General features: G+C 39.5%; 1 protein-coding gene across 1 annotated transcript in view; it reads right to left on the bottom strand.

The window, feature by feature from the left end:
• Nucleotides 1–23,013, bottom strand: part of PKP2 (plakophilin 2) — a 43,820-nt gene extending 20,807 nt beyond the window's left edge. Inside the window, exons 1-5 of the mRNA XM_065681566.1 lie at nucleotides 22,684–23,013; nucleotides 15,009–15,121; nucleotides 12,363–13,057; nucleotides 4,792–4,930; nucleotides 2,072–2,279 (exon numbers count right to left, since the gene is read on the bottom strand). Coding sequence (XP_065537638.1) covers nucleotides 2,072–2,279; nucleotides 4,792–4,930; nucleotides 12,363–13,057; nucleotides 15,009–15,121; nucleotides 22,684–22,897 — 1,369 coding nt within the window. The 5' untranslated portion in view covers nucleotides 22,898–23,013. The remainder of the gene's footprint in view (nucleotides 1–2,071; nucleotides 2,280–4,791; nucleotides 4,931–12,362; nucleotides 13,058–15,008; nucleotides 15,122–22,683) is intronic.
• Nucleotides 23,014–23,062: the final 49 nt, after the last annotated feature.

Raw genomic sequence — 23,062 nt, 5'->3', positions numbered from 1 at the left:
TGTTCCCTAGATACCACCGTACATGCCAAGATCATCTGGAAGCACTGAACTTAGTAACGATACACTTAACAGTGACCGTCTACCTCCTGTCTGCAGCTTACTCCTTGTCTGCCTTTGAAGGCTGGCAAGGGGCCTGGGAAAGAAAGAGGCTGGAAGGAAAGTTAATATTCTCTTGAAATTCATTCATTCAGGCTGCCCTTTGCCTTCTAGGCTACCTGCAACTTGCTAGGGAGCTCGAAGAATTGCTCAAGAGTCAACAAAAGTATGTCCTGGTGCCATATTCACCAAGGGACCCTCCTGACCCACCATCAAGTGTTCTTCCTCCTCACTGCACATTTGGTCTTGAACAAAGCAAGAAATACTTTTCCCTTGGTGTAATTTTAAGGCCCTCCTTTCCAATTGATAAGCATGAAAGTATATAAAAATATTTTGCTCTGTGCAAACTGCAACATTCTGCTCAATATTGCTTAAATATTTTGTTAGTGTCTTGCCTGTTTCACAAGTAAATCTGCATGTTCAATGACAGCAGTAATTGTAGAAAGAAGGCGGTCCTTCATCCTTTTTCACACTGGTGAAGGGGAAGACAGTAATATTCACAATATCCATATGAGTTATTCTTGACAAACAGTCAAAGCTTTTGTCAGAAATAAAGAAATTGCTATCAAGACAATGGCATTAGCTTTCTGGCCCCTGTACCACCAATTTCACTGCCTCCCTCACTGGCGTGTAGCAGCACAGAGACAACACACTATTGAATAAGTTACTAAGTGACCCAATTTTGCATCTGATGAATCTGAAAAGCTTTAAAACATTTTAATGTTGCAAAGCAGTTCAACTGAGCCAAAAGAGCCAACAATACAAAGCTTTGTTCTCCAGCTTAGGGAGCACAGCATTTCAAATACTTGAAAGAATGCAGAATTACAGAAGGTCTCAACATGCCTTTGCTTCCAGGCAGGGCTGCTTGACACCTTCTGTATCTTTTCAAACACAGTTATCTTAATAGCTCATGTTTCTGGTACCTTTAAAGATCACTTGAAATAAATCCCCATTAATTTATTCACAGTGTTTTCTTCCATTTATAAGTCTGCTCTTCCTGTGCATGCTAATTAGAATGTATGTGGGTCACAAGCAGCTGAATTCCTAAAGACACGTCATGGTCAAGCAGGGGTGCAGGGATGAAGTGGTGAGCATTTCTTCACCGGCTGCTGCAAAGCTAACCAGGCAGTAGTCACACATCACTTTGTCAGTAGTGGTGGATATTTCCTCTCACCATTCCTTCTGCTACACTGATGTAAACAAGAGGTGCAATATGGTGTTTCTGATCCAAAGGGCTCCTCTAAAATTGCAATGGGCTCTACTAATTTTTAACAGTTCTTCCCCTGTTAGGGCATGGGAAATAAAAGCATGAGAATGTTAGCCCTGTGAAAACTGAATCCAGAATGCATGTCAGTCCACTGACGGTGCTATTTTGATCTTTACAGTCAAGTGGATGTCCTGCAGAAATCCTCTCCCCTGAGTGCAGAGAGAAAGCATACCAAGTTTTCTGCTTGTCACTAATATGAGAAGACAGGCTCAGGTGCAAATAGCTAGGCAGGAAGGAGCTCAGAGTAAAAATTTGGGTCAGTAGAGTTTGTGGGGAGTAGGGCAACCACATTCTATCCACAGCACCTGACAGTTCTGGGGGAGTGTCTTTGTCAAGGAGCCCCCAGTATGCCCTGGCAGCATAGTGTCAAAAAGTGAGGGCTGAGCTGCTGCCTGAGAAGCAGCATTAATTATGGTCCCATTATTGAGGCTGCTCCAATCACTGCTCACTAAAAAGTTTTTACAGAACTTGCTATTTGGGCCTCACTTTCTTTTATGGAATATCTAGGACTTTGAGCTTCCTGCAAAGAGACAGACTGATGTAATTTCTGAAGAACCTTTAAGAGGGGAAGCTGCAGTTCCTAGTCTCTTCTTACTGTCTTAAAAACTGGTCCTGAATAAGGACCTTGAAATTTCACCCTAAGAGAAAAGCTTAGAATAGGTGACAATGTTCTCGTATTTGGTCACTTGACTGCACAGAAAACATTACCTGTTATTTGCTTTTTAGTCTCTACATCCCTGGTGTTTCGGAGTAGGTGCAGCAAGAGTGGGATCCCTTTCTGCTCTGACACTTCCAATTTGTTGTCATTGTCCTCAAACACCAAGTTTCTCAATGCACCACATGCTGCCCGCTGAATGTCCTCATTCTGAACATCAAGAAGGTGTAAAAGTTTTGGGATACCACCAAGTGAGAAAACCTGCAAGGAGAACAAAACACAGAAGAGAATAGTTAGATACTGTCAATTACAAACTCTACCTTCCCCCCAACAAACCTTTAAATAGTCATAGGTACTTTTCTTCATTTGCTCCTTTTTGAAAGACTAGAAGCACAGATCATTAATCATTTGTACACAACTGCTAGCTTCTGGGCTTTCACATGTGCCATAGTTAAAATCCACAACTAAGGGAGGCATCATATTTTATAATTAATGTAAGAGAATGAAACTAAATCTCTTCCAGCTTTGCTGAAGATTTGTACTCTCTGACAAGGCATTTAATTGCTCTGTATTTTAACTTCCATGTTGGTGAAACAGATATTTGAGATTTAACTCTGGAACATTTATAAACTGCTTTGAGATTTCTGGATGTGAAATGTTCCTGATGTGCCCAGTTTGGTTTGAGTTCTTTTTCTCTCAGCAGCTAGCCTGAAAGACAGCATTTTAACTCTGTAAACTTCAGTACATTTATTGAAAGTGTATTAAATATATAGTAATTGTACATAATGCTTATCTGTATCATACTGAGAAAAAAATAGTAAACTAGTAAACTTCAAAATGTAGACGATTAAATATTGTAAACTAGCCAGCTACTGAACCACCTACATTTAACAAAGACTACTCTTCAGTGACTAATTCTCTAGAAAATGTGGTTTTGGCCCGAAATGCATAAAGAATTAAGAAGGTGTTATTTTCAGCAGCTGTGCGGAAACAAATAGTTTCCAAGTTCTACATGTTGTGGCAAATGATGAATCCATATGAGCTGTGATGTGGCATAAGCAAGCCTTGGCTCATTTAGGACTGAGTTTACTATGGAAAATACATTACATTCATGTACAAATGAGGATGGTTTCTTCTACCATCTCAAAATGCCATATGGTTTTGTGGACAAAATCATCCCTGTGTAGTATCAACAGCATGTGAAAGACTTAGGAATCTAATATAACTGTTTTGAGTAGTCCAGAGTTTAATGATAAAAAGAATTCAATACAGCTGACAGGTGTTGGCAACACGAAGAAATGAAATGGAACAAAGCCTTTTGCCCTTCATGCCCTGGCAAGCCACACTGCCTGTCTACCTTTCCTCTGATACACTTGTACAAAAGGCAAAGTTTCTTGCTACTGTACTGCTGACCTGATTCCCCCTGCATTCATTCAGCTATCATCTAGATGCTAGCAGAATGAAATACAGAAATATATATCTTGAGGTAAGTGGAGCATAGAGCATGCTGAAGGCACATCGACCTATTTTATTACAGTAGATAAGCCCTGTTGACACCAATACCATAGATGGTTGGTTTTTTAAAATATTTATGCAGCCTTTCTGTTGGTAATTTTAAGGGATTTATAGCTCTTGTAAAAGAAGTGGTGCTATTTTGACCTAATGTGCAGAGGAGAACTTACAAAAGCTATTGAACCGTCATTCCAAATTTTCATTGGTAGACAAAATTGACTAAAATACTGTAAGACTACAAGTTCACAAGAAAAAGAAAAGCCACTAGACCCAAGGACTATCAAGTACTGTGAACAATGCATCAGGAGACAAAGAAAAGAAATGCAGGCTGAAAGGCTAAAAAGGAGAAAAAATACTATGCCAATGCGAACAAGTTTGCTGGGCACCAAACAGAAAAACTCAGCTAGGATATGTGGGATAGACAGGAAAACAATTTGAACTCTTTTACTTATCCACTTGTTTTTCTTGGAAGCTTTAATTTAAATAAATAAATATATAATAAATAAAATTATATTTATATTTATAATATATATACATTATATATTAAAAATATATAAAATAAATAAATAAACACCTTCAAACATTCGATTCTGAAGCTCTGTCCTCAGACTGATTGCTAATCGTACTAGTGTTTTTTACAAAACGGACTTTGATCTACCACGAAGCAAGCTAAAAGGACTGAGCGATGTCCAGCTGTCACTGAACTGGACTGCACTGAACTGGTTGAAATAAACAACCACCTTACACATTAATGTACAGAACTGTTCAGCAAGAGAACCGTAACAGTGTTTGAAATGATGTTTAAAAAAAGGAAGAAGATAATAATTTTAATATACCCCTTCAAAAAACTTGTAAGACTTAACAAATTTGGTTAATCCAAACAATGTATTAATACAGTTGTGCAGTCCCAGTAAACCCTGAACCTTGGATAAGTTTGCACTGTACTCCCAGAATTTTATTTTCTGAGAGCTGGTAATAAAGATCTGTAGTTACAGATGGTTTGGGTGAATTCTTACCCTACATTTCAATCACAAAAAGCTGAAGACCAAATTTTTGCTAGGATAAACAACTGCCATTCCACAAATGTTAAAGAGTCTGCAGCAAAAAGCAACAGCATATTTTAGGGAAAGTATTCAACATCAGTATCCTACCAGGTTCCTTGGACTGTCCTTCTTTTTCATGTTGGCACACAGTAGCCATGCAGTATAGAAAGATATTTGCTCTCTACCTGACTGTAACCAGCATAAAAATAATTACTTACTTTTCTTCTGGCATCTGCTTTCTGGAAGCATTCATGCTGTATGAAAGTAACTGCAGCAAGAATCCTAGGTGTGGACTGTGTATTTTCACTCTTCAGTATGCTCACTGCACGCTCCAGAGTCATCTCCCCTTCTGGGCTCCTTGAAAGCATAGACAGAGGAGATATAGTGAAGCAAGACTGCAGAAAAATCACATTTAACCTGTGAAATTTCTTGTAATGCCAGGATTTTCAAAAGTTTCAAGTAACTTTAGAATTAAACTTGGCTAGGGATGTTAAGGATAACAGGAAGGGATTCTATAGGTACATAGCGAATAAAAGACAGACTAGGGACAATGTAGGCCCCCTGTGGAAGCTATCGGGAGAACTGGGTACCCTGGATTTGGAGAAGGCTGAGGTTCTTCATGGCTCTTTGCCTCAGTCTTCACTGCCAAATGCTCTGACCACACCACCCAAGTCCTGGAAGGCAGACGCAGGAACTGTGAGAATGAAGACCCTAGGCCCACTGTAGGAGAGGATCTGGTTCAAGACCATCTTAAGAACCTGAACGTACACAAGTCCATGGGACCTGATGGAATCCATCCGCGGGTCCTGAAGGAGCTGGCGAATGAAGCTGCTAAGCCACTGGCCATCGTATTTGAAAAATCATGGCAGTCAGGTGAAGTTCCCAACGACTGGAAAAAGGGAAATATAACCCCCATTTTCAAGAAGGGGAAAATGGATGACCCAGGGAATTACAGACCAGTCAGTCTCACCTCTGTGCCTGGCAAAATCTTGGGGCAGATTCTCCTGGAAGGCATGCTAAGGCACATGAAAAACAACAAGGTGCTTGGTGACAGCCAGCATGGCTTCACTAAGGGGAAATCCTGCCTGACCAATTTGGTGGCGTTCTATGATGGGGCAACAGAACTGATGGACAGGAGCAGAGCAGTTGGTGTCATCTACCTGGACTTGTGCAAAGTGTTCGACACTGTCCACACAACATCCTTGTCTCTAAATTGGAGAGACATCAATTTGATAGATGGACCACTTGGTGGATAAAGAACTGGCTGGATGGCCGCACACAAAGAGTTGTGGTCAATGGCTCAATGGCCGGCTGGAGACCAGTAACGAGTGGTGTGTCTCAGGGATGGGTGTTGGCACTGGTCTTGTTTAACATCTTCGTCGCTGACATGGACAGTGGGATTGAGTGCGCCCTCAGCAAGTTTGCCGATGACACCAAGCTGTGTGGTTCAGTTGATACGCTGGAGGGAAGGAATGCCATCCAGAGGAACCTTGACATGCTTGTGAGGTGGGCTGATGCCAACCTCATGAAATTCAACCATGACAAGTGCAAGGTCCTACACCTGGGTCGGAACAATCCCAGGCACAGCTACAGGTTGGGCAGAGATTCAGAGCAGCCCTGAGGAGAAGGAATTGGGGGTGCTGGTCGATGAAAAAATGAACATGGGCCGGCAGTGTGCCCTTGCAGCCCAGAAAGCCAACCATATCCTGGGCTGCATCAAAAGGAGCGTGACCAGCAGATCGAAGGAGGTGATCCTGCCCCTCTACTCTGCTCTTGTGAGACCTCACCTGGAGTATTGTGTGCAGTTCTGGTGTCCTCAACATCAAAAGGACATGGAACTGCTGGAACAAGTCCAGAGGAGGGCCATGAGGAGGATCAGGGGACTGGAGCACCTCCCGTATGAAGACAGGCTGAGGAAGTTGGGGCTGTTCAGCCTGGAGAAGAGAAGGCTGTGTGGAGACCTCATAGCAGCCTTCCAGTACCTGAAGGGGGCCTATAGGGATGCTGGGGCAGGCTCTTCATTAGGGACTGTAGTGACAGGACAAGGGGTAATGGGTTAAAACTTAAACAGGGGAAGTTTAGATTGGATATAAGGAAGAAGTTCTTTACTGTTAGGGTGGTGAGGCACTGGAATGGGTTGCCCAGGGAGGTTGTGAATGCTCTGTCCCTGGTGGTGTTCAAGGCCAGGCTGGACAAAGCCTTGGGTGGGATGGTTTAGTGTGAGGTGTCCCTGGCCATGGCAAGGGGGTTGGAACTAGATGATTGTAAGGTCCTTTCCAACCCTAACTATTCTATGATGCTATGATTCTAACTTCAGCTTTTCTTAGATTTTTTTTCCCCTTTGAGTAGCAGAAAATACTATAAAAGCTTTAAGAGATACTAATATTGTGGGTGAAAAGAAAATCATAAATGGAAGTGTTGCAACCATGAGAAGTTCTGCACAAAGCAAGTCATTCTTCAAATTATAAAACCAAAATGGAAACTTCAGAGGATGAAGGACTAAGATCCAGTGAAGGCCATAAGAAAGTAGAGTGCCTTTTACTCATCATGAAGATGCCTGGTTTACTCAGTAGTGTGATGACTGCTTTTTTATATTTGTTTACATGCCTATCCTCAGTTTCTCAGTTCCCAGACTACATACATGCAGGGCTCAGTACCTGCTTTTTTCAAGCTTAACGAGTTGCTCTGGTTTGAAATAGATGGGCAAAGCCTTTTTTCAGGTGGGGCAAAATAAAACCACTCTTTAAATCACGTATGCACATTGCCTGTGGTAGGAGTGAAAATACGTATGGCTATTTCCCTTCAAAATTCCAGCATGTTTGTTAGAATGATGATTGTATTAGACAACCATATAACAAATTGGGGAGAAAGGTCAGCAGATGCATTTTTTCCCAATAAATGGAACATAAAACAATTCGTGGCACAATCAGGTGCATTAGCTCTGGAACAGGCGGTTAAGCTCCCCAGCCTTTTTATTCACTTTTGGTTTTAAATACTCTCCATGTAGACCAAAAAAAAAAGGGGGGGGGAGGGGAAGTGACCAAACCCATGAGTATTCTATTCTTTTTTTAACCAAAAAATTTTTGTTGAAACAGGGATGAGAAGGCAGTCTGTGAACAGCATTGTAACAAGTAGTTATTGGCAATTACTCCTTACTTCAGAGCTACCAGAATGAGAATGGTGCACTTGACAATCCTGTCAGTAAGTGCATCTAAAATTAGAAATTTTAACACAATTACCGTTCATGTTAAAATAGGTGTGTTGGAAAAAAAGTGGCTTAAACTGAATTTTTTAGGGTTTTTTTCCATTTTTTTTAATTAAGCAAAAAGATTAATAATAAACAATGTTCAGAAAAATGAATTACAAAATGGTTTGATACTGAGAACAAAAATGGGTATTTTTTGATTTCTTCCTGCCAGCTACACTGTAAATCAACATCTGCTGCTTGTTTTTGCTAAGGCAAAAGACAGTTAGTATGGCTGCAAAGACAGCAAAGAAGTGAAGAACAATTCTACTGCACCTGTTTCAAATGAAACTATACTCCTGAGCTTTCTACCTGCTTTTGTATTTCCCTCTGGTATAAATCATGTTATTTCTTGTCTTCTCCCTCCTCTGAGTTAGTGTTTTGAGCAGATACACTACATCTATAGGTGCCGAGGCAAGCTTGTACAAGATAAAGATGAAATGAAGGGGGCAGTAGGTTGAGGAAGTCAATGGAGTGGTTAAATAAAAGTGAAATTAGACAGAATGATGGTTAGTATCTCTAGTCCCCTGGGCTCTGGTACAGCAATGCTTACAGATTTCTGATTTTCAGAGTTTACTTCAGCCCAGATTTAAAACAAAGCAGTTACTAAGTTACTCTGAGTTGGAAGTTGGATGTACCGGTCAGAAACTTATTTAAAGATCTTGGACAATGAGTGATGGAAAAAAGCCAGATCACGTTTCTTCTTTTTACTCTCTTTAAAATGGGAGAGAAAAACAGATTTTTCAAGATTGGGTCATGTTTGTCAAATCAACAAGGGTTTATGACCATGTTATATATGTGCACATGTGTGCATGCCTACCTGCCTGTTAGTCACTGAAATAAATTTGGAGCCCTTTGACCAAATTCAGTTGCCTTCTACAGAGCGGCAGGTATTCCTAATGTATTAAATTTTTAATCATTTCAGCGACTAGCAGCGAAGAAGGACTCTCCCCATGCACTTCCCAAGATCAAGATTGCTGTATGAGCTGATCCCTCATGGGACACTGGAGAATCTTTGTGGGAACTCAGCCTCAGGATGCAAAGACGTCCCTGAGCAGTAAAGGTCCATCAGCAGTCATTGGCACATGTAGAGCCAAAGCCCAAATTTCTGAGTGTGTATTGAGACCATTCACAAGAGTTAGTTAGCCATTCATGGCTCCTGCTTCTTCATGTGCAGCAGTCAAAATCTTTCTCTAACGTTCTGCACTGTCATACTATGATTGTTTTTTGTTAGATAAAAACAACATTTACTGTTTTATCTTACAGTAATAAAGGATATAATATAATCCTTGATTCTCAGTGGTGTGGTTGCAGCACTGTAACTCCTGTCAAAATAGAATCTGATGCAATTGTTCCATCCTACCCTCAAAACATTTACAGGCAATCTTGATAGCTATATAGCTGACTAGCATGCGTAATGATAACAAACAGATGGGCATTTAGGCAATAGTGGTTAAACAGAACAATGATCTGACAAGTTCTGACTTCACCTTAATTGCCAAACTATAACATATTTGGGATATAAACACTGTGTTGTCTAATAATGGTGTGACAGCACATTTAGAGGCCAGATTCTGTAAGCTTTTTTTTTTTTTCCAGACAGCTTCAGGTTGAATCTCTCCTAAGCCCTTGGTATAATAATGCTTTTAACTGCTTCACTGTACCAGAAGATACTGAGATAGCATCTCTGTGTTCTGCCTGTTCTACTTTGATTAGATAGCATGAGCTAATTTTCCTACAGAAAGTTTGAAAATACTTTTATATATATTCCAAATACTATACACAGGTAGTCCATTGCTTCTCTTTAACCTTAAACAACTATTCTACATCTTCTTAATTAGCCTTGTAAGGACCTAAATTGTGATCTGCATGAAAAAAGACAATTTTCTGGAAAAGTCAAATTATTCAGGAAACCAAGATTTATCTTTTCTCCTCTTTCCATTATTAAGGGAGCAACAGATAAGTGAGCAATATCTCAGATAATGCAACCTTAAAATTAAAGAGAATGGGAAATAACAAGAAACTTTAAAGTCTCTACTAACTTCTTAAACTGAGAAGTCTTGTCAGAAAAAAATTATTGTATTAGTGCTGAAATGATGGACTTCAGTGAAATATCTCTGATTTGAAAGCAGTGTATACCACAAACTAAAATGATGTCTCTTATGTTTAAAATACTTAATTATATATTAAACTGCAGTAGCTAGATGTGGATGAACCAGAATGTACTACACCCAAAACAGGACTTCCACATCCAGCCCTTCCAGTGGTGAGAATTACAAATTAAATGTGTATTTCAGTTGTTTGAAAACAGTAATTGATGTATGTGGGTACCATACACATTATTACATAAGCATGTGAAACAGCTACTGTTTTCAATCACCTAAATTGGCTATAGATTCTTCCTCATCATTTAATTATCTAGTGGTGCAATTCTCCTTCAGAATTGTATCTTACATGGGTTTTTTTTACCAGCCTCTTCACTACCATAAGCTATTATATTTTACAATTAATTTTTTTAACCTTCAGGTAGAACAAAGAGTCTCTTGCTTCCCCCAAAACCTAGCTATGAAACTAAAGCAGAACCTAGGACATTTGAAAATCTAAACAAAATATGTACCACTAAATTAAATAGAAGTACTGAGATAAAAGAAATCTGTAAACGTCTGTAATATGAACTTTAGAGGCTTTCACAGCACTTCAAATTGTTTTCCTCTGTAATTTCCAGCAAAAGCTGAACTTAAAAACTGGCACTTAAGTTATTATGTTGTCAAAAATTTCCATTAGGTCACAAATCTTCCACCTGAGCTCAGCATGGTCTCAAGCAAGTCACTTGCACAATGACTGAAGATAGATGTTTACATCTGCAGGCAGGAAAAACACTTTGGTTGATGTTTGTGCACGCAGGCAACCAGACTCCAGTGTCTGCACCTGCAAAACAACCAAAATTGCTCCAACACAGAATTATATATCAAAATTGCTGGTTGTGGCTCTGAAATGCACTCAGGAATGTGGTTGAAGTTAAGTAGATTATTCAGTCAGTGGGATATATGCCTGTCTGTAAATTCTCTTATTGAGAAACAAAGTCCTCCCAGGTACCTTTTTTCAACATTACTACTCCCAAATCTTCAGCTGTTGTGAGCTCTCAGCTATTTTTTCTGGACTCATTTGCTGTAAAGACTGAAAACTTAAGAGTCACATCACAGGTATCAGATATCTTAACTCCTCTATCACCTTGAGGTTAAAGTTTCAATTCAGATGAGATGTGGGCAAAAGACTATATATCAGTAAATCTAGTCATAACACAAAACTTGCAGCTCATGACAGAAAATAGCTGATCTTTTGATAGCAGCGATATCAGATGATGCCTCATCTCACACAGTAGCAAAGTTAGGAAAAGAAGAAAGGTTGCCTTCAGAAAAATGAACTTAACAGCTACACAGATACGGAAAAAGAAAGATTTCTTAATAACACTGTTGCAAATGACACCATTATTTACTTACATAAGAAACCTTGGGATCCTATTTGGATTATGAAAACAACGGAAATCACAATAAACAGCGCAAGCAACTATCTACTGCTTACTAAGTGGTTTATTTTGTCCATTGAACCTGAAGAGCTTTGGGAACATTCAGAAATATTCTAGAATTAAAAAAATATTCACTCCTGAGGGGAATTTCAGCACTGATAAATTTTCTCTTTTGAAATTGATCGTAGACAATCTGAAAACTTCTCTGGAAGGGAATTTCAGGGGGGAAAAGGGTAATTTTGGAGGGAAAAAAAAGAAAAAAAGAATATTAAATGAAAAAAATATGAAGAAAAATTTTTGTAAAGTTTTAAACAATTTTCCTGAAATCTGGGAACAGCTTTGGGAATTTCTGCCATGGAGCTACATGGGCTTCAAATTCAGATACTGTCCTCAGAGCATGTAGAATCTCATGGTAATAAGCAGCTCTGGGGTCCTGATATTCAGAGCAGTTTACATTTGTTCTAGGGAAGGATGGTACTACAGGGCTAACAGAAATTTCTGCCTGTGTTTTAACTGAAGTTAATCAAAACTAAAAAGTTTCCTTGAAACCATGAAGAATTTTTTAACCGGAAATTGTCAATCTGCCTAAAACTGCTTCACTGGTGGGTTTCTGACCTATTCTTGTGAGAACTAGTGCCGAAATCATCTGGTCTCTTACAAGCACAAAATTTGCCAATACACTAGTGCAACTGTGATTTAGGCTGTAAATTACTCAGTGAATACTCCGTGTCTCCTTGTAAAATTGTTTAACTCTTGGCAAAAAGGTAAACACCAGCAAACCAGAGTAGGAGGCATGGACCCTGCAGTATGCACATACACTAATATTTTTTCCTCCCTTTCCCCTGTTGCACTTGAAGTGGATTTTTAAAAGAAAATCTACTTTCTGCATCCTCTGCACCAACATTTCATACACTGTTGTTGGCTGCTGAACCACAAGCTGTCAGTTTCTCTTTTTAAACAAATAGATTCCTTTCAGCTGTGACACCCCAAAACCAAAGCAGATCCTGCATTGTGCTTACCCCAACTGAGAGCCATTGATGGTGACTTGTTCACTCTGCAGGAAACCATTTCTTCCAGCTGCTGCCACAGCAGCTGTCAATGGCATCCTCTTCCCATCTGTTTCTGCAGCAACACTGGCTATTGAAGCTGGCTGGGAAGCTTCCCTCCTGGTCTGTGTGCTTCTGAAAGTAGTTTGGTACCAGTTGGACCTTAAAGATTGCCTATTCTGAGATCCAAAACGGGAAGCAACTGGTGATCTCACTTGTCCCATTGCACTGCCCGAGGTCAGGTAGTTCTCTTTCTCCAAAAGGTTGGACATACTGCGACTGTTGCCTCCTTGATGGTACAGAGGTACAGTGGGGCTGGGGTAAACACCATCAAGGACTGCATCATTAACAGCCCCCATGTGGGAATGTCTCTTAAAAGAGCGTCCTCTGCTCACTGAATCACGAAGAGTGTAACCAACAATCTCAGATCTAGCATATCTTGGTGGGACAGTCCCGTTGGTTCTCCTGTTATCTACATGCCTCATGGAGAATCCAGTTGAAATTCCTCCATCATAGTGAAAATCGCTGGACGCATATGCCAATCTTTCAGGACTTTGTTGCGGTGAAACCTCTAGCCTCTTCAGAGGCTGCCTTTGAGCTCTCTCTTCCATTGTCTTGTAAGTAAATCTTGTCCCACAGCCATTTGTGTAAGAGGATGGTGAGGCAACCTGTTCAAAGGTTCATAAAAGAACACGACAGGAGTCACAGTAAGATCACAGAATTAGGATTAATAGCAAAGAAACCAAACCAAAAAAGTAAACATGAAAATTCTAAGGTCTGCTGTCAGTATCAGAAAACAAAAAGTGAACGTCACCAAAATTGTGTATTGGGATTCTGCAACACTTTTTTGTATCTGCCTAACGAAAGCAGGAAGTAGTATAGTCTAAACATTAGCAGACAACGTCTAAGCATCTAGGCTTCTGTCATTAACTCAAAATAGGTCTTTAAGTCAATTATGCCTAGTAGTGAACAGTCTGCTTATTAATATCTTAGTTTCAATTTGAAACTCCTTGGCTATTAACACCCACGTCTGCTATTAAAACAAATCATCATGGCCCTTTTTTTTTTTGTTTAAATCAGTAAGCACAGTGGCACCCAGACATAAATCAAAGCCCCATATATTCCATGTTGTATTAAAGTTTTGTAATTTTAAAGGCATTTTTTAAAGTAAACTGAGAAGTTTACACGAGTTATTAACTGAAGAGACAGTGCTTAACTGATAGTTGTCAGGCTGAAATCCCTCAGTTTAACTGTTGAGGAGTTACTGAGGGTGATATTCAACTCACAAAATGAGTAAAGGTTACTGAAACTAGAAGGCTGAGGCAAGCATCATTGGATATGTCTGTTTATTCTACAAAAGCTATGCAAGGATATCTTGCATATCCTGGCTTTTACACTGGAAAATAGTCTCCCTCTTTCCCACTTCTCTCCCCCCTGTTCCCTCCCTCCCCACCCCCCTGAAACTAGTATTTTCTTGTGGTTCCTATGTCTCATCCAGTTTTCCTCTTGTTGCTCTCTTCTAGAAAAAAGGATTTTATTTCACATATTACGGACTGGATGATAGGTGAGAACAGAGGCTAGAAGGATACTGAAGGAAATGGCTCTAACTTTTCCCACACAGAGTCAGAGCTGCTTCATAAACTGGCCAGAAGCTTTAATGCCAATAATCCATTCTTGAATAATCCTGAAATCAAGAAAGAATTTTCCCCATAATAAAGTTTTTTACTAAATAAATATTTATGTTCTTAAGCTGAATTGCTTTCAGTTTACTAATGATCATGCAGCAGCATTGCTACTGAGCTATGTGCTGATTTCCAAGCCATATAATTGCTCCCTAAAAAGGTTCATACCAGTTATGAGCTGTGTCACAAACCCTGCAGAAAGCCAATTATTAATCTTAGCATTGAGGCCATGAACCCAAGAAAAGCTGGTCAAAATAACAAGTGCATTTATGATTAAACTGTTTAGAAACACCATTGTATTGCAAGGACTATACTGCTGAAGTTCTTGTAATGATAAAATATTTTACAACAGGATTATTTTAAATGATAAGGAACACTCTACCAGTCCTTGTGAAAATAAAGCAATCTGTTTTCCTATGGTTTTGGATGCTTAATTCCTAAGCTCTTTCACCACATTCCAAGCTCCTGTCCATGTCATTAGTTACCCTGCAGGATCGCTGGACTTCCTTTAGCAACCTCCAACTGTTTGGCCTCCAACAGCGGCATCATTGCCCCAGCTTCAAGCCACCAAAGTGCTGACTGACCTGCTGCTTGGTGGGATGGATAAACATCTGACTTGTCACAGCCTTTGCCTTAGTGGGGTGTTAATATGGTTTTTCATTTTCTACCCCCATGCCAATTCTCACAAAACCACCAGGACTGCAACAAGCCCATCTGTATGACTGACTTAAATTAAATCACTGGGCTCAGAAATCACTGGAAAGGGGGAAAACATTAATAGATATCAGTTGTAAAAAACTCATTTTCAGGCTTAAAAAAAGCTAACAAACAAGCAAACAAACCTTGAAAGACCATCTGCATGATATTATTTGTGGTAAAAAAAAAACTATGCATGTACTATTATATTTATTTCTATTCATTGCCTTGTTTTCCTCACCTGGTTTGACTGGTAATAAGAGAAACCATAGGGAGTTCTTGGTGCAAAATCATTTTCAGTAATCCCCATGTTATAGACACGCTCTGGAACACTGGATGCACGGTGCAAACTTCCTGTAATCAAAACCTAATATTAGTAAGATTTTAACAAAACATGATAATGTTAAAAAGGACAATTTTCAGTACTTGGGAAATGTCACAGTCTGCACTGCCATTAATATATATAAGCTGAAAATCAAGACAAGGAAATAATGGAAAGATGTTTGCATTTGGTGTGTCACATGCAAAACATGGCTAAACAAAGCTTTCTGAGGATACAGGTAATTTTTTCAGTTTTGTATTTATTTTACCTAGGATGTATTTTTAACTTTTAGAAGTCTTGTTGTTCATGCAGCTATTTAATGAAAAATACTTTAACAAAGCAAAATATTTCATGTATCGCAGATGACAGATTATTAAGTACTGATAAATGGTATGACTGAGTAGCTACTAAGAACATTTATATTCCATGATAACCACTTTGAATATATATGAATGGTTTACACTAAAGGCTGATTGTAACATGCACAGTACACAAGAAATTAAAATACTGCAGCTGTAGGCTATAGATTGTAGATGTGAAACATGGGTTGATGTGTATACCTCTTAATGTGTACCCTAGAGGTGCAATTTTCACAATGTACCACTGCAAACAAATAGCATACACTGAGTATAAACTTTATTTCATAGTTGTTTAACTCAACTGCTCTTGTTTCTTCTCCCTTACATACTACTGCAATGACAATATACTGGAGCAAATAATGCTTCACTAATCTTCTCAGAGCTTCACCCAAGAACACAAAAAGTCCATGAATAAATTCTATGCCACATGGAGGCAGGTGGCACATAATGCTGTAAAGTAGCGCTGTTTAATGACACTTCAAATCTGCACCCAAAAAATTCACTAATCCTACAAATGATGTAGAAGATCCACAACGTATCTGCTTTGACACTTTTTTTTCCATGATTCAGCATTGAAAATAGAAGTGTGTTGTGATTATTTCTTTCACTAATACTGCATTCTTCTGTACTTAAAAACCAAACAAAAACATGAAAGAAGTGCTTTTATTTTTTTTTTAAAGCAACAGACACTGCTGAAATACTTATTCATGAGATTCCTGTGTTACTATGAGAATCTGCATATAGGAATATAAATAACAGATTTAAAAAGGTGAAACAGAAGTCGAAGGCAAGTTATACGTCACATCAGTCATAAATGGGGACAGTGCATGCTGCAGAAGTTTATGCTGAAAAGATAACAGGGGTCAATCAAGAAGTTAATTGGCCGTGAATTTTCAAAGTAGCAGGTATTACCTAAGATACTACAGAAAACAGAAATCTAAAGAACAAATCATTAACTTGGTCAAATTACTGAAGTCTCCACTTTAGAAAAATAGCAGGAGTCATACGTCCCTGCAAATCCAGGTGTCAGAAACATGCAGGCAAGTGCCTGCTGGGATTTTTGAAAGCACCTAGTGTATGTATGACAAACAGCTGAGGCTTTTGGTTAATGTTCAGAGTTAGACTCTGAGCTTCATTAAGCGCACATGGGTATTCCTAGGAACTTGAGTACACCTGTGTCTTTGATCCTTACTGACCACAGTTAGGAAAGGGCTTGACAAGGATGAAAATAAAGTGTGAAAATGAAGAGACTCATGTAACAAGAATAATTTATGAATGATTCTTCCTAGCACATAGCTACTTGGATAAGCCCAAATTTGTGTATAATATAATACAATACCATATAATAGCAGACTACAGTAATTTGAGGCCTAATTCAATAATACTTTGCGGTTATTTTGCTTATTTAATCATACTTTCCAATTCTTTCATTTTTGCCATATAAGACAGATTTAAACATGTATTAAGTGATTTGTTAAGACACATTCACAGTAACTTTGAGTCATCTGACTGGAATGATGCAGCTTGGTCAAACTCATGATCTGGATTGCAATAATTCCTTCATGACATTACAAGGTTACCATAGCCCAAGGGTTACCCACGTACATAAGAAAGCAGTAAAAGAAAACCATTGTTTTTTACTGCAAAACATCCCCGCCAACATACACTGACATCCAAAATCTACAAATTCATATAAATCTCTCATTTGTATAATATAATCCCCATATAAATGTATTATTTCAGGTGCCCAATTTTAGGCTATAGCTTGTGCCTGCTTTTTGAAGATTAACTGTATTCATTGTTACATATTTAAGTACTTAAAAAAAATAAGTCTTTAGATAGAAATACATGTACATTTCTGTTTCTTCATAGTTAGCATTTTTTGTCCAGTTTACCTGATGAGAAAATACTCTCAGTTATTTATCTACTTAGAGCATAAAGAACCTTTGAGCAAGTAACTTGTGCATGCTTTTGACAACTCTAAACTCCCTGGTTTTACTAAACAAATTTAAAAATAACAAGGCCATCCATGAACTAGTTGAAGATAAGCCACATATCTAACAGTTTCCTCTTTTCAAAAGCAAAATACAGTCAATCAGAAGTTGTAACACTCAGTTATCTTCAAGTAGTCCTCTTTTTTTAACCTTCAATCTCCCTGTGAAAAAGTCAGAAAGCATTTTTTGTATTTCAGGGAAAAACTGTACATATTGGTAGGAATTTCACTTTGAATTTACAGTATCTCTTGCTTGCTTTTACCACATCAGTGAGTTATTTTGCCAGCATTTTACCTGTAGATTTATTAGGCAGATATAAAATGTTAGTCCTTTTACTGTGTGCTGTTTACTTGTGCCAAAAATCAGTGTGTTAAAGGAAAAAGGGATAACTGAAATGCTGTGTCTTTCCATCAGTTATGAGGTGCAGAATAGGTGAACTGATCAAAACTTGCCTCTGCCAGTAAGGCTTCCCTCAGCTTATTTCCACCATAATGCAAAACCATACATTTCTTTCCCACCTCTCAGGTTTGCTCAGTATAGTGAGAAACTTACAGCTTTTCTTATACACTCAGTTCATTAGTCTAAAAAAAAATAAAGAAAAACCATGAATGATTAAATACATATACATATATATGTGTATATATATATATAATGGTTTCATTTACTGTAGGATTAATATTTTCTAACCGTAAGACTCAGTGCTTTAAGTCTCACAAAACCTTCTCTTCAGAAAACATGCACATGATTCAGTTACTCATCAATACGGAACAAATGCTATTTGAGAGGCCATAGGATACCACACTTGATTTCCAGCAGCCAGTCAAGAAAAGGATGGGTTTCCTGCAGGCCCTGTGTCATGTCTGTCAACCCATTAGGATATTTTGGAAAACGCAGGCATCTAGGACAGCAGCAGACACCCAAGTGTGGGCAATTGAGAGGAATCATTAATCATAGTCTCCCCTCTCCCATCAGTATGACCTAAAGCAGCACAGGAACATTTTGATTGTGGTCGGTGGAAGAGGAATACTAAACCCTTCACTCTTCTAAATGCCTACAAGAAAAGCTGTGCAAAAATAACTTTGATATCGCAATAGTTATGACAAAATTTTGAGACCTGAAAGAATATGCTATCAGGAGGGAGACTGTACAAATGACTGAGCAAAACTCCCAAATCTTCACAGAGGCTCTTCTCAAAGTCCCTTTGTTGCCTTGGACATGGCAGGTCAAATGCCTCCAAAGACTCTGCAAGTTCCTCCCCAGAAATCACTGCCTATGGCTGCAGACAGATCAATCTCCTGTTTGCTTGGCTTTCAAAAACAACAAGAGGCATCTCTAAGATATATGATATATGAAAAAAGATAATTATCCTCCACTAAGGAGTTAGGTGTATCAAATTCCCCTTATATCATGCACCGCGTTAACTATCTGTTGTGAGTCTTTTCCAGTGCTTTTGTATTTGAATGGTTACCATGAAAGACAAATTTTGGCTTTAAACCCCTCACTGCAGGCATCAATGTAGCTGTTGCCTGTACACAGAAGTCTGTTAAGGACTGTGATATTTTCATGCATCCTGGGTGCCCGCCTGCTGTGTACCCGTTGACCATTCTTGCTCAGGGCAGCTGGGTGATTATATCCTCAGCCGAGACTCCTCAGTGTTCCTAGACTGTGATCTTTTCATCCTTTTCTGTATTCCACCACTCACAATGGACTGAGATGGTGACATTAAAGAATAACATATAAAAAACTTAACTGAATCACTTCATCTAGACAGCAGAGAGCCTTCTTTTTGATCATGCTCCTTCATCACTCTGCCAGCACATGCCTGGTCCCAAAGGAGCTTTTCCAACAGTTTTACTTTGTGCTGGTCAGTACGTTTACACTAGTGCTCAAATATAAGAAAAGGATTTCTGCTGGCTCAGGAAGCAGAGGTGAGGAATTTAATGAAACCAAAAAAGAGTGGAAGTCACCAACAAGGAATTTTTCTGCTTCCCTTTTCCACAAAGTTATAAACAGAAAATCACTACAAAGTAATTTTTCAAAATAGCAGGCTAAAGATTGAATACTCCCCCAAACTCCTAAAAGCAAGCTATTTTGACAAAAAATGCTACTAAGTATTTTAGAAATGAAAAAACATAAAAAATTAAGGCTCTGTTTGTAACCATCTTGCATCTGATCCCGTTGGAAATCACAGAAGTTTTAATTCTGTTTTTCATAAACACACTGTGTTTATAAAACTCTGTGTTAAGAGAAAGAATCTTTACACAGACAGCAGTTTATCAGGCCGTTTGGTTTTGTATGGTATATTATTCAATTCTGCCTTCATTTTTTACAATGGAACTGATAAGGATATACAGAAAAGTAGGATTTATAGTCCAGGCATTATACTAAAGAAATAGAAATACCACAAATTAATAAAAAAAAAAAAAACAAAACCACCCCACAATCAGAATCAAATGAACAAGATCAGAAGCAAATGGACTGATATATACAGAATAAGGTTTAACAGACTCCCAAAGTGTGCATAAAATAATCAGTAGTGTTGCATCATATACATGCAAGCTGAAAAACTCCAGTCATTAGGGTAATATGATTCTTAATGCCATTTTTCTTTGATAAGGCCGAACTATCTGCCAGTCTATTTCCATCCTTAAACAGAATTCCAAAATTTGACACAGCTGCTGTAGTTGTTCAAAATTTTTAAGGGCAGCATAATCTTTAATTTATAAAGGTTCAGCAAATGCTGAACTGGAAAAGTTATAGCTGCTGTTAAACTACTGTTTGAAAACCTATTAACAACATTTGACTAAGTCTTGGAAAGAGTTGAGGCAGTACATAACTTCATTTGGCAGCAGGTACAATCCTCAAATCATCTGAGGATGAGCTGAATTTCTTTATAAAAAAGAAGAAATACACCCTCGAAAAGGGGGGGGTGGGGGGGAAGGGCATGAAACAGCAAACAACATGAGGGTAGGAGGCGAAAAGATGTTTTTCCATTTAAAGGTAATGCTGAAGGCTAAGCAGACACCTTTAATTTGAAACTCTAAGGAGAAATTTGACAAAGTACTTCCTGCAGCTTCAAAGCTTCCAGTACAGTCAGTGAAAAATGGGTGTGCCCAGATGATACTGAGTAAGACCTTTACTACAACTGATTTTTCATACCCAGTGGTTATGTGCTTGGCTAAATTTAGGCATGTATGTGAATACACTGGTTAGGTATGTGCTTAAGTACCTTGATGAATAGAGTCTGAAATACTCCTACAGATAGGACAGTTATATCACAAGGGCCTGCTTCTGCTCCTTCTAAATCTGTATCATCCTTCCTGCACTGCAAACAATATGGGACCCTTGGTAAACATAGCTAGAAAACTGATTTAATTCAGAGAAAGTGAGGTTTTTCTATGTAGAAGTGCGTATTTTTAAAAGTATCCTGCATATAAGAATTCAAGTGTTTCCCAAAGCATAGTCGAAGTTCGAGGAAATCTATATAGAAAGCATACTGAGACACATATGTACATTTTTCAGGAAAGTCAACATGTTAAATACATGATAGGCATTTGACTCGCATTATATATATCTAAGATACAGATAGATATACATATACATTATTATTTATGTATGTATGTATAAATAAATGGAATACACTCCAGTTCCATTTATTTTTTTTTTAAGTTTTGCACTGGGACTGAAAAATGTATGGTGAGTTGGGCACAAGAACACATTTGAAAGAAGAAAAAGATCATTTAATATATGAACAATACAGGTAACCATCTCATATGCCACTCCTGATCCTGAAGCTTAAAAGTGTTGGTATCTCAGAAATGCAAAGGGCTCAGATACTTGATTTTAGAAAAACAACGCAAACCAGGACAACTATCTCCAAATCCATCAGGCCTCTTAATGTATTCCAGAGCAGTTAAGACACATTGGGAGGACAGGAACTTTGTCTTCATAGTGTTTTATGTATGATCTCAGGTTCAAGACACCATATAATTTATTAACAATTGCTTAAAAAGCATTTCCCAGGCTCTCTATTGAGAGAAAAAGAAGTTACTTGAAAAGAGTTTACATTTGAGAGCAGCCAAGTTAAGTACTTGCATGTGTAGCTGCCCTTTGCGCAGCTGTGTGTACCTGTTTATGTGATTTGTGTACCTGATTTTTCTGACCAGAGTATGTCCGCGTCCGCACTGTAGGCATTTTTTAGATAGAAGCCAGCTGAAGGTACAAAGAAACATTCCTCTGCCTGAGAAGACAGATGAGTGAAGTATACAAATATTACATTTATGAATAAAATTAACAAATAGAAATTTACAAATTTAAAGACCTTTGGCTTGCAGCTTTTTGGAAATGAAATGTGACAGCTTCCTTAATGACAGCAACAGGTTATACAGACTGTAGGTCAGTCATATCTTCCTGTTTAAAAACAAGATTAAAGTTTTTATGATGAGGCCTTAGTTTGGTAACAACATATCTCTTCATCGTTGCTAGTTAAGACGAAACCTCTTGAGCAGCTGGCCTTTAACCCTCAGCTCCTGACAAGGTCACCCTGTGCATGTGCGTCCGTCACTGCAGTTGGACCCCGGCTGGGGTGAAAGGCATGATTGCATGGACCTCACTGACGGGTCTCACCCTCTGGCTACAGGATCACAGAAGCAAGCATTGATTGACATCAATTTTTATCATGCACGTCAAGGAACAGGGTAAATAATACCTGATAGTGTTATCAGTCCATGTTTCCCAGTCACACCTTTCCTAGAGTTACTTTTCCAAACTTTTAGTTCTTTTTTAATTATTATTATTTGGAGGTGAACAAGGACAAACATTTCCTGTATTTCTTCCCATTTAACTTCGCAAACAGGGCCAGTGGGTGAAGCTAAAGTATTAAAACAAGCCCAGTAACCGGCTGCACGATTAGGAGAGCTTCGGCTCGACTATTCCCTCTAGCAGCAGTGAACCGGGAGCAGCCCCCGGCACTCACTCCAGTTACGTCGCTTGGCAGGAAGAAACTTCTGAATTACTTGGGTGGGAAAAAAGAAAGGGAAGAAGAGACAGGGCCAAAGTTTTCTGCCAAACCCGGCAAAGGCCAGTGACCAGTACCGCGGCTGCCCCAAGCTTCCTCCAGGGACCAGGAAAGCCGCGGACACGGCTGAGCCCATCCATGGCCGGCTCGGTCTCACCTCTGGGTCCTTTCCCGTGCCCCCGCCACCTCCACACAACACAGAGAGGTCTGGAACAGGCACTCACCGTTGTACAGCGAGCCCCGGCTCTTCCTGGCTAGCGTCTGCTGGACCTGCCGCTGGATGCGCAGCGCCTTCTCCTCCCCGGCCCGGCCGCCCGAGAGCTTGAGCCTAGCCTCGGAGGGCAGCGCCAGGCTGGAGCTGTCCAGCTCCCCCAGGATCTGCTGGCCCAGCACCGTGCGGATGTAGCCCTGCTCGGCGGCGAGGCCGCGGCCGGCCATGGCCACCGCCGGGACTCGCTTCTCTCCGCGCCGATAACCTGTTGCGCCGCTGCCGCTGCCGCCGCCTGAGCTCCGGGGCTCAGCCGGTGAACGAAGGGCCGGGCCGGGCCCGGCCCAGCACCCAGCACCGCCCCGGGCTCTGCCCCGCCCGCCGCGCAGGTGCCA

The sequence above is a fragment of the Lathamus discolor genome, chromosome 1 (assembly GCF_037157495.1).
Source record: "Lathamus discolor isolate bLatDis1 chromosome 1, bLatDis1.hap1, whole genome shotgun sequence".
Lineage (NCBI taxonomy): Eukaryota > Metazoa > Chordata > Aves > Psittaciformes > Psittacidae > Lathamus > Lathamus discolor.
Note: the sequence above shows the minus strand (reverse complement) of the source record. Positions and strands in the feature narration are given on the sequence as shown.